Here is a 13,072-nt window from a genome sequence, read left to right on the forward strand (position 1 = left end):
TATCATCCACAGTCTTCGATATTGAAAACAAGAATTATTTGTCAGTTTACATCAACATTGATGTTGTGATCTTACAGGGAAAAGATGGGCTTCTGATATCCAATATTTAAGACAAAATAAACATTTTACAATTGGTACCGGTACACGAAACGTGTACCAGAATGCGTATCAGCGCCATTTGTAACAAGGGACTCGAAGAACGACGCTAGACATATTCCACAAGTCATGTCAAACTGTGGCGCATATTCTTATCTGAAGAGCATGCGCAATAAATATAACTGATTTCAAATCCGAGTAAAAAAGGAAACGATTGAATGTAAATCAGTTTATATACATTCATATTACGTTATTATTATGCGTTTCGACCCATTTGTGTCAATTTCTAGGTCCCAAATATAAGAGATTTAGCTCCTATAAATATGCCATTTTTAATTCATCATATCTTTGCTAATACTACTGAACGGAATTAAAACCATTTTTGGACTGTTATTCTTATTAGAAATCCAACCCAATATTGGAAAGGGGGTCAATAAAAGCAACTATTGGAAACTATTTGTAAGCTTTGCCAGAGGTTATTTAAAACCAGAAATAACACACGCAAAAATCTTTTAATTTTTCCCTCGGGTAACAGGTTTAAAATTCAAACACAACGAAACTGATCTCCAACCCCACTTGACAGCTAAGAGCATCACATAGCCTACAGACTTTTAATCAGTTGTATTCACAGAAGATTCTCCTATAATTTTGTTCAGTTCCCTTTTCATTGATACGATCGACACATACTGCAGTGTTTAGGACCATTAGATTTTCGTCGATCGTCAATGGTAAACAGGCGCACCCTCTGTTGTTGTTTACCCTTGTCAGTGGTGCAGGACGGGTACCTGCCTACCTGGCAAGGAACAGTCTAGTCTCTCGGGTGGAACGAAAAATCGAGCTCCCGTATGTAGTGTAGCCTACACGTTGGCATGTGTAAAACGGTTGGAATTCAATTGCTGTCCCGGCAAGATTCCCCTAATCCCTCTTCACTATTTCTTTCATTCATTCTATAAATGTAAATGTGGTCTGAACATTTTGATAAAGATAAAGTTGCCTCCCTTTAGTAGTACTCTTCGCATTAAAGGTGTAAATAGTCATTTGTGCATATTGCACGTGCAGTCGTCTTTTGAGAGCAAATTGCATGTTTGTTTGGTAGTTGTAAGTGTTGAATAATTTAGCGATATAATATATCGATAGAAAAAACATATTTACTGGATTAATTATTATTAGAATTGGCTAATGTATAGTTATGTCACGAGCGTTTAATAAAGTATTTTGTTGTTGAAAACTTGTTAGTTTTTTTTTTCAAACCACACAGTGACAGAGATCTCTCGTTTGGTGTAAGCTACGAGAAATATACTGTGATGTGTTTAGTTAGTTTTAGCTACGATTGGTTGCCTTTAGGTTCACCTGGCAAACTTAATTTCTTTATTAATGCATGTGACATCTTAAAAATAAGTTATACTAGCTAGTATTAGCCAATTAGAAACATACCTTAACCTTGTCCGTACCAAGCCCGCAATCAATGTGCTAGTGAAAGAACTTTCATTTATCTGCAAATATTGTCATTTAATTTAAATTAGCTAAGTCTCTAACTCAATATCATCCAAAGTCTTACACCTTGAAAATACGAATTATTTGTCAATGCAAATCAACATTGATGTTGTGATCTTACCAGGAAAAGGCAGGCTTCTGATATTCAATATTTAAGACAAAATAAACATTTAAACATGCATTATGCAAGAGCAAAATCTGCTTATTACAAGTCTTTCTTTAGGCCTGAAATGTTATCTAAATTATCAATTAGACATTAATTAACTTATCCAGACCATAATAAACTCTCGATGTCAAGGCTAGCCTTCGATGTTGGCTGGATTAGATTCCTATATGCCACTAACGGCTATTGATAATTAAATCAATAAAAGCGGATAATCGAGACTATGCTGTTTATATAAATGATTTTAGTAATGATGACCGAGACTATGCAAAAATTTCACACGCTTCTTTCTCGGTTCCTAGTGAATCAATTTGACTGAAATTTTCAGCAAATTACCTTTACACTATCTAATTTTTAACTATTATAGCGAGAACTGCCATCTCGTTATCTTATCACCCATAATGTATCTTTAAATACCATTGGTACACGAATCGTACACGAATCGTGTACCATAGTGCATTTTAGCGTCATTTGCAACAAGTGACCAGAAAGAACGAGGCTAGACATATTCAACTGGAGAGCCTGCTAAAAATTGCTATAGGGTTGAGACACATGCTGTATTTCGCTGGACATAACTGATTTGAAATTTAGTCAAAAAGGAAACAATTGAATGTAAATCAGTTTATATACAATCAGATTACATTATAATATGCGTTTCGACCCATTTGGGTCAATTTCTAGGTCCTAAATATTAGCGATTTAGCTCCTTTAATCAACAGTGTTTTTATCAAAATTGATATTAGTAGGAATGCAAAACCAGTGTTTTTATCAAAATTGATACTAGCAATGCAAAAGCTCGCTAGAGGCGCCACTGATACTATCTTTATCAATGTCCAAAAAACTGACCGTAAACTGTGTCGTTTTTGTTCCGCGACTTCGGGAAGTTTATGAACACCAACATCGATGACTTGGCGCTTTTCGTGTTGAGACGAAAACAGAAAGTAAACGTATTTTCTCATAGAAAGATGCCTATATCAAAGGAATAAATTATATAGCCCAAATTTTAAAAATTCCAATAAATAGTTAATTGGTAGGATATTTCCTGAAAATTTGATTTCTATATCTTCAATGGTTGCTGGGAAATTGTCTTTGGTCACTTTTTTGGCAAATTTTAAAAAAAAGTGTATACTGACATAGATCAATATTGGGTCATAAAAGTGCAATAACATTTTTATTTCTTAATTGATTTAGAAATTTTTTTTGGTTTCTTAAATGGGAGAGGGGGGTTGGAAAATAATAAATATTCAATTTTAGTCAGATTCAAAAATTTAAAAAAGCTTTTGCATTGCTATTGATAAGGACATTCATTATTGCGGTGCATTAGTCATACGCAACATCCTACTTTTGTTGTTTTATATCCTGTATCTACAGTGCTTGTTGTTCACAACATTACATACTGGTAGTTAGTGCCGCATTTATGATTTAACTAGACTAAGACACCAATTTAAAATGTCTGGCAAAGCCAGCAATTATCGCTTTGATTTAAAAGAAGATGGTTTGTGCCTGTGTCAGGTTGGATTATATGCTTAATTGTAGTTGGATGTGGCAGAAATGTAATAAATAACCATCAATCATTTTGAAGAAAAAAATCGACAGTTTTGCTTTTTGAAGTCGAATCTGATTCCCATCAGAGGGTTGAGAGATAATATTTCTTACCTGGTTTGATGTTGCTGAATACAAATGAATTGCGACAAACGGAAGATGTAATATTATTTATTCGTCCATTTTTATTTATATGACATCCATTAGTTGACCCCAGAGTCCATATAAAATAGTGCAATATCTAATATTAAAGACACAATGAACCTTTTATAATCAGTAGACATGTCACTTATTCTATGGTTATAGATGCCATTTGTGATGAACATAGAAAAACATATCCTTAAAGACAATGAAGAAGTTATTGTAATGGCTGATTCATAAATGACAAAAAAATCAAATTCCATCATTTTTAATTGACATTTTATAATAATTACGATACCAAAAATCAATTCAAATAACCATTAAAAACTGTTTGATTTTGAATATTCTAATATTTATGTGAGCACTATAAGGTATTTAGTGTTATATATCTTATTTATTGGGATATTTAATTATTTATTCTTTATATGTAGGTGAAAGAAATGAGTATGAGTGAAAAGGTATTAGTTATTGGTAGTGGAGGAAGGGAACATGCCCTAGCCTGGAAATTATCTCAGTCTAAAGAAGTTGGAGAAGTTTTAGTAGCACCTGGTAATGCTGGTACCGGTGCAGAAGGAGAGAAAGTTAGAAATATTGGTAATTGCTCTGTACAATCTATTGGTTTCATTATCGATTCAATACTGTTGTTATTCATGAGGCTAAGGATAAATAAAAGAATAGTATGTAAAGTGTCTAAATGTAAGAAAACTGTTGTATGAATATAGCACATGATAGGCAGGGTTACTCATCAAAAATAAACCAAAAAGCCGAATTTGAAATTGAATAAAGCTTTTAGTTAAATCATACACAATGTGATTAAAATAGACAATTTCCAATTCATTATTTTATTCGTCCTACTGTTCTGCTCCGAACTGGGCTAATGCAGACGGGCATACACCAGACAGTGTGCTATGAGGGAAATTTTGCCCGGACAGAGTCACTACAGCTTACTCGTATATCAAATTCCAACTGTCAAGGGATCTTTTAAGTGCATGCCAATGTGTACATGGGACCTTGGTTTTTCGTTATATCCGAACGACTAGACAGCTGTCCTTGTCAGGCCCTCCGTCCTGCATCACTGACAAGGGTAGGGTGACCCACCATAAATAAATATCTCCAAATATCTCGACAATTACGCCACAATATTTATATATATGCCAAGCCTCAAATCAGTTTCACACAATTATAGTCACTAAATAAACGATCATGTTGTACTTAATAAGCTATGACCATTAATCATCTATAAATAATAGACTGAAAACTGGTTCCAAGTTGCGTCCATAACATCCAGACACTTTTGAGTAAAAGATAGGTTACGTGCCCTTGTTTTGAAATTAGTCTCGCTTAACCAGTCTATCGACCATTCTACGTCTGATTGACAGGTCGGGATAATCAAGACTACTTTTTTTACGAAACATAACAGAAAGCTAGAACAAGAAATTGAATTTAGAAATAAGCCTTTTAGACAACTCAACAATTGTTTTAAGAAACTTGTAAAAGTAAAATGAAACTACTGCTAGTATCATGTTCCTGCTAAAGAAAGTGATTCAGAGATAGTATTTGTACTAAACCAAAAGATGCCGCTCTTAACGGTACAGTTAATGATAAAGCAATTTGAAAAATAAAACAAACGTAATTACTAAAGCTGCTGTAATAACCAAGAAGCTAAATTTTACTGCTATTCAAAATCGTCAACAATAGAATTTTTACGGCTGTAATAGTTGATATATTTGTAGAGAATTGCACGTGCCATGGCTATTTATCGACTCAAAGCGAGTGCGGGGTAGTCAGAAATCAGTTCGAGACACGCAATTGAAGCGTGCACATTTAGCCGTGTCGAGACCAACTTTCTGTAAAGTGCACGGGTCATCCTAACAAGGGGTGACCACGCCGGAAAATCTGGATGAACTTTCTTGGCCAATGCAGGGATCGAACACCCGACCTCCAGGCTAGCGAGCCAGCGTCTTGCCCACTTAGCCACCGTGATCCCCATTATTCATAAAGGCCCGAAGACCACAAAGAGGTAATGATAAATAAAGACATAATTTAATTAAACTTGTTACTGGAAATGAAAGGAAATGGGGTTTAACATCCTACTGTTCTGCTCCTAAACTGGGCTAATGAAGACGGGCATACGCCATACAGTGTGCTATGAGGGAAATTTTGCCCTGGCAGCGGCACTATGGCCTACTCTTATATTGAATTCCAACTTATCCCAGCAAACCTGCTTCTGCCTTCACTCACATTAGGTTAATGGTTACCTTATATTGTAGTTTTAGATGTAAAGAAGTTTGAAGATGTATCAACTTATTGTACCAGTAATAAGATTGGTTTAGTTATTGTTGGACCTGAAGATCCGTTGGCTAATGGTATAGCTGATCATCTTAATAGTAAAGGTAATCTCTAATTCATCTTCAAATACTGGTACTTTAAAAGCTCATAAATTTTAATTATTAAATGACTAATTACATTTGGTAATTGTGTCATAGCTAATTTCATATAGATGTATGGTTTAAAATGGAATGATGGGTGGGGGAGGGTATTTCCCAAAAGGTTGCGAGGGGATTTCGTGGAAGTTCCCCCCCCCCCTTTCAAAGAAAAAATATCTCCAAATGAGATCATTAAATGACAAGTATAACAAAACTTTCAATAAGTACATTCGAACATCACAATACATGCAAGTAAAGGTTGTTAAACGGCTTGGTCAGATGCTAATAGTCACATCCCCTGTAATGCCAGGTGTGACACATTTGTTTTGTGTAAGAAATTTGATAAGCTGTTTGTTGTTGTTTGTAGATATTGCCTGTTTTGGACCATCTCTGAAAGGAGCTGAAATCGAAGCTAGTAAAGATTTTGCTAAACAGTTTATGAACCGCCATGAAATACCAACAGCAAGGTTTAAATCGTTCACAGAAATAGAGCCAGCTTGTAAACACATTAATGAGTAAGTGGTTATATAATGCCTTGCCGATGTTTATTGTACAATTGAGAAAAGGGGGGTTGGATGGCCGAATGGTTAGCACGTGCGCGCTGTATCATCACGCCTGTCATTGAGTCGGCTGGCATGGTTTCGAATCCCAGGTTGTACGTGACAAGGAGTAGGGTTGCCTGTCCAACCTCATGGTTTTTTTTACAGGTCCTCCGGTTTCCTCCCACTGCTAAAGACCCCTAGTCTGTGTCGAGTAGACATTAAACCCCATTTCTCTCTCTACAAATGAGAAAAGCTTTTCTAGTTTTTGATTCCTTATAAAATTCTTCTGGTGAGATAATCAAATTTACATATGGAGGGTTGGTATTTGGATCACATGGTCTGTAATCTGTGCAAAGTCCTTCATTGGTTCCCATGTTTTACATGAAAAAGGGAAGAAATAACCTGACAACTTATTGTATTTAACCTTGTTCTCTAGTTTTCTGGCTGACTTGCATGGCTGGCTGTAGACCCAGCTCACTAGCTAAATATTAAAATAATATTATGCCATTACCCATTTAAATCCTCTTCTTGATCGAAGATATATACCATTTCACTTTCTCTTTAACTTTGTTCAATATCAACTTAGATCAATGTTATTTTTGAAACATTTTACAAGAGCCTGTGTCTCCCATGTATGAATTACTGTTATTAGGCTGACCTTAAAAATATCTTTGTTTCGCCTAACGCAACCGACTAACTAAAACCACCCCCGACTTAATTTATTTTATTGCACTTTTCTGCGATCTTTTTATTTTATTTTGTGTGTCAACCTGAAATTTATCACGAGAGTTATTTCCCTTTACTATGGCTATGGTTTGATTCATTATTGAAACTGGTTGATCAAGACGAAAGTGTCATAGGTGTCGCTTCTCAACAAAATGGTTGCAGACGAAAGCACGTCCATTCCCACGAAATGATTCTGCCTCTATGTCTGTGGGGCGTCGTTTTAAACATGACGAAGATATTTTCAATATCCGTTTTCGAGAAAAATGAAGGCACGATCGTTAAAAACGTGTTGAAGGGGTTTCACACTTAGAGTTCGTGGCAAATCGTGTGCGAGTCTCGGAGTCGTGCATCACGAAAAATCCCGATGTCATACTCATTGATTTGTTTGACAATAAAAAAAGACGAATGTTTCCCCCCAGAAAATTATCAAGCTGTCAAATTAGCTCTTTAAAAAAAAATCTGAAAAAAACCCCCGACCTACCGACCCTTCTCCTCGATTGTGGGTCGGGTTTGGCGAAACAAAGATATTTTTAAGGTCAGCCTTATAAATAATCAATATTTTATTAGAGCAGATTATAAAGCATTGGTAGTTAAAGCTAGTGGTTTAGCTGCTGGTAAGGGAGTGATTGTGGCAGAAACTAAAGATGAGGCTTGTAAAGCTGTTAAAAACATTTTAGAGGTTTGTTTTATTTACAACTTAAACATACATTATTCAAGAGTCAAATCTACCTATTGCAGGTCTTTCTTTAGGTGGGGGTTTGGATGGCCGAATGGTTAGAACTTGCGCGCTGTATCATAAAGCCTGTCATTGAGTCAACTGGTGTGGTTTCGAATCCCCGGTTGTGTGTGTGACAAGGAGTAGGGTCGCCTGTCCAACCTCATGGGTTTTCTTGGGGTCCTCCGGATTCCTCCCACTGCTAAATATTAGATTATGTAATAGGATCAATATTAGCTTGTACGTAGTGTTTGTAGGATGAATATTAGAATGTGTACTATTTTTAGGATAAAGCATTTGGTGCTGCTGGTGATACAGTTGTTATAGAAGAATTACTGGAAGGAGAGGAAATCTCTGTAAGTTATTTTCTTCTTAAGGGGATATAATGAGGGAGTGAAATTTGGATGAAGTAAACAAGGTCCACCCATATATCCGTTTGCACATTCATAAAAGAACGCAGCAGTTGGAAATCAATAAGAGTAGACAGAAATGAAGCTGTCCAGGCAGATTTTACTGTATAGCACGCTTCATTACCTTAAGTAATATTTCAGTGTTAATGGCATTATACTTCAGATTTCAAGCACCAATAACTCTCGAAGACACATACCCGTTATTTTCGCCAAACATTAAAAAGTAATCGGGGCTCCATTTCTCGAAATCTTAACTAAAGATAAAATCCAAATTTTAGTAGATACTTCAGTTTTGATTGGCTAAGCACTAAAATCAATCTAATATTATCCAATCAAATTACTCAAATTTGGATTTTATCTTAGTTAAAATTTCGTGAAACAGGCTCCTGATGTCTGTATTTTTGGTTTGCTACTATATTTAATTATATAATATTTTTGAAAGGTTTTGGCATTCACAGATGGGACAACAGTTGCTGTGATGCCACCTGCTCAAGATCATAAACGATTGGAAGAAGGTGATAACGGTCCAAATACAGGTGGAATGGGAGCCTTTTGTCCATATAGTAAGGTAAATGAATAAAGTGCATAGATTACTGGACTGGTCAATGGTCACATCAAATGCTGATTTTGCTATTTGAATACTCTTTCGTTATTTGAATGTTTTTTGAATATTGTCCTAATTTGAGAGTGGTATTTGAATATTCAATACAATTCAAGTAAAATAACAAATCTTTTAGATTATATTTTCTTTTATGTGTTGATTGTTTTTGAATGTTGGTTGATTCATTGAATTGATATTAATAAATATTTCCTATATAGAGACAGAAAAATGGTGTTTAACGTCCACTCGACACAAACTAGGTCATTTCGGGACTAACACATGGTTCAATTTTATTTCAATAATTCGCCTACCCCAAAAATATTTTCAAATAGCATTGAAAGAATGTTAAAAATTAACAGGAAGTGTACACAGTGGGAACTAAAAATAAAGGAATCAAAACCAGGAAAACATTCCTCTCAAAAATATGGCATCAGGAGTTCCAGAAACCGTAAGCATTCCCTTCAAATTACCACAATTTCTCTACCAATTAACTAACTTCTCTACCATTTTGTAAGAGTAATTAGGGGGTTTCGATGGCCGAATGGTTGGCAATGGTGCGCACTGTATCATAAGGTCTGTCATTGAGTCAACTGGCGTGGTTTCGAATCCCCGGTTGTACGTGACAAGAAGTAGGGTCGCCTGTCCAAGCTCGTGGGTTTTCTCTGGGTCCTCCGGTTTCCTCCAACTGCTAAAGACCCCTACACACAAGCGAATTATTGAAATAAATTTAAACCATGTGTTAGTCCCAAAATGACCTAGTTTGTGTCGCATGGTTAAAACCCATTTCTCTCTCTCTCTCTCTCTCTCTCTCTCTCTCTCTCTCTCTCTCTCTCTCTCTCTTTCTCTGTAAGACAAATTAACTCTATTTTGTCAGTTGAAGAAAATTTGTTTATCTGCAGGTAACTGAAGAGGTATTAAAGATGATAAAAGAACAAATATTACAGAAAACGGTTGATGGAATGAGAAAAGAAGAAAGAAAATATGTTGGTATGTTTCTTTAGTTTTCTATTTGGTTCTTATTCAGTTCTTTCAAGCACAACCATTACTTGACAGTGTGGGGGGGATCACGTGGCTAAGTGGGTAAGACGCTAGCTCGCTAGCCTGGAGGTCGGGTGTTCGTTCCCTGCATTGGCTGAGAAAGTTCATCCAGATTTTCCGGCGTGGTTCTCCCTTGTCAGTGATGCAGGACGGAGGGGCTGACAAGGAAAGCTGTCTAATCGTTCGGATGGGACGAAAAACCGAGGTCCCGTGTACACATTGGCGTGCACGTAAAAGATCTCTTGGCAGTTGGAATTCGATATAAGAGTGGGCCGTAGTGCCGCTGTCCGGGCAAAATTTCCCTCATAGCACACTGTATGGCGTATGCCCGTCTTCATTAGCCCAGGTTAGGAGCAGAACAGTAGGCCATTAAACCCCATTTCATTTCATTTCATTTTGACAGTGTGGGTTTTCTCCGGGTCCTTCGGTTTTCTCCCACTGCTAAAAACCCCTACACACAAGCGAATTATTGAAATAAAATTAAACCATATGTTAGTCCCGAAATGACCTAGTTTGTGTCAGTGGACCTTAAACCCCATCTCTCTCTCTCTCTCTCTCTCTCTCTCTCTCTCTCTCTCTCTCTTTGTCAGTGTGGTGTCTGGATAGCTGGGTTTTGAAGAAGAGAAGGAGGAGGTGCCATTTTCCAGGCAAAGTTCTCCAACCAAGCATTGGGGAGCCACGGTGGCTAGATGGTTAAGACGCTGGCTTGCTAGCCTGGAGGTCGGGTGTTCGATCCCTGCATTGGTCGAGAAAGTTCATCTGGATTTTCCAACGTGGTTTCCCCTTGTCAGTGGTGCAGAACGGAGGGCCTGAGAAGGACAGCTGTCTAGTCCTTCGGATGAGACAAAAAACCGAGGTCCTGTGTATACATTGGAATGCACGTAAAAGGTCCCTTGGCAGTCGGATTCGATATAAGAGTAGGCGATAGTGCCGCTGCCCGGGCAAAATTTCCCTCGTAGCACACTGTATGGCATATGCCCGTCTTCATTAGCCCAGTATAGGAGCAGAACAGTAGGACGTTAAACCCCATTTCATTTCTAATCAAGCATTGCACACACATCTGTAGAAATGGAAAATACTATGCTGTTGACAAGAAATTAAACCCCCTTGCATTGTTATTCCATTCACTTTTCCATCTTCAGAGTTTTTCTTAGATGTTATTTGCAAGTTGTATATCAAAAACACTTTATTTCGAAACAATTTTCACCATTTCTATTAAAGATACGTTTCAACAATGATTCGCTGCTTTAATAGAAATACAGTAATTGTTATCCATAGAACTGTCTGTTTATTTTTTAATGTGTTCAATTACTAAATGCCATTCAAACAGTATAAATTTTCATCATGTTCTGCAGGTGTACTATACGCTGGTATAATGTTAACTAAGTCTGGACCTAAAGTTTTAGAATTTAACTGCAGATTTGGTGATCCAGAAACTCAGGTTTGTCAATTTAATATTACTTATTTTGTATGGGAAGCCACAGTGTATGTAACCAGGAGGACCTGTATTCGATCCTGGTGTTTGACTAGAAAGGCCCAATCTGTTTCACAGAGGATTACGAAAGTCTTCTAATATCTCCGTAAAAGATGACTACCTTCAACACGTGACGTCTCATCACGCGGCATCAATATTTGGCTCAGTGGTGCGTGCATTGTTTACATAAGACCTTACTGGTTCGGGCGGAATGGAGCCTTTTACTCATTTTATTACCCATTTACACCAAACAGGAAATAATTTTTACCTACAAATACGTTTGGCGGAGGAAAAAAGTTAATATTTGTGGCTCATTAAGTCGCATCGATGTCATCCTTACCAGTGATTGTCGCGGCCTAGCGAAATTCACTGCTGATCGGTGTGAGAAAGGCCCTCCGGTAATTCCCAATAGGGGCGTCTGGTGTATACCATTGGAAGCATGTTAAAAGATACCTTGACTGTTGGAAATCGAAATAAGCATACGCTGTACTGTTGCCCTGCAGGTAAATGTCCCCCTTAGCACACTACAATGGCGTATGCCTGTCTTCCTTAGCCGGATTACTTGAGAAAAGTAGGACGTTGAACCCCATTTTATATATTCTGTGAATTAATATCTGTGTATGACAGCTGTAAAATAAGTTCCATCTTCCCATAACCTGCACCCATCTTCATTAACCCAGTCGAAGCATTTCCATAACTTGCATATTCTTAAAGAAATTGATTGATTTCAATGCCAAATGACACTAAAACAATGGAATTTTTAGTTCTGAGGGGCCATGATTAAATAGCTACTTGAGACTTGGGATATTGTAAGGTGTAATTTAGCTAACAGATTTGTTATCAATTGTTTTCAACCTATTTTAGAGTTAATAAAGCAGATATAATTATTGGCATGTGTTCCAATACTCTTAAAATGTGTATTGATAAAATAAATAAATATTGACCTGTTTACGACAGCAATGACTGACATTTTTGTTCACGCGCGTGCAGCATCAAATACGATATTTTGAATGCAACACAACCTAGAACCTTAATTTCAAGATGGGAATATGTCACCATGGGGGGGGGGGGGGCGGCATGATGACGATAGATACACCCTATTAGTAATTGGTCGTTATGCAAAACTATTTTTTTTATGCACCCCACCTCTCTATTCCTAATGTAAAAATACTATCAAATCTGATAAAAACACCAATTATCTTACATGAAACGATACTGACGAAAAAATCCCAGAATCAGAATGGGGTACACAACTTAAGTTAAAGTGGAAATTTTAATTATTTTTTAACATTTCTTTCTGTTTTCTACATATTCAATTTTGATTAATTACATAAATTTTATATGGTTACCATTGCTTGTGTATATTTTATATCTATTACCCTTAATGCAATTTTTGTGTTTTTGGGCCTGCAGTTCAATGTATCATTTCTAAATTAATTAACCTTTGGAAGTGCGAATTTACACGTTTTTGGGAAATTACTGCCAAATCATGGTTTCTACTGCATTTTTTACACTACCCTACTGTATTGCAGCTCTAAGGGGTTGACGGGTCTAATCTGGGTTTGGCTAAGTGGGTAAGATGCTGGCTCGCTAGCCTGGAGGTCAGGTGTTGGATCCCTGCATTGGCCGAGAAAGTTTATCCAGATTTTCCGGCATGGTTCCCCCTTGTCAGTGATACAGGACGGAGGGCCTGACAAGGGCAGT

At 36.9% G+C, this 13,072-nt stretch overlaps 1 protein-coding gene across 1 annotated transcript in view; it reads left to right on the forward strand.

The window, feature by feature from the left end:
- The first annotated feature begins 1,119 nt into the window (after positions 1-1,119).
- Positions 1,120-13,072, forward strand: part of LOC126826795 (trifunctional purine biosynthetic protein adenosine-3) — a 30,639-nt gene continuing 18,686 nt past the window's right edge. The window contains exons 1-9 of the mRNA XM_050555878.1: positions 1,120-1,194; positions 3,868-4,030; positions 5,707-5,829; positions 6,230-6,377; positions 7,698-7,809; positions 8,133-8,201; positions 8,698-8,823; positions 9,756-9,843; positions 11,250-11,335. Coding sequence (XP_050411835.1) covers positions 3,877-4,030; positions 5,707-5,829; positions 6,230-6,377; positions 7,698-7,809; positions 8,133-8,201; positions 8,698-8,823; positions 9,756-9,843; positions 11,250-11,335 — 906 coding nt within the window. The 5' untranslated portion in view covers positions 1,120-1,194; positions 3,868-3,876. The remainder of the gene's footprint in view (positions 1,195-3,867; positions 4,031-5,706; positions 5,830-6,229; positions 6,378-7,697; positions 7,810-8,132; positions 8,202-8,697; positions 8,824-9,755; positions 9,844-11,249; positions 11,336-13,072) is intronic.

Source organism: Patella vulgata, chromosome 7 (assembly GCF_932274485.2).
Source record: "Patella vulgata chromosome 7, xgPatVulg1.2, whole genome shotgun sequence".
NCBI lineage: Eukaryota > Metazoa > Mollusca > Gastropoda > Patellidae > Patella > Patella vulgata.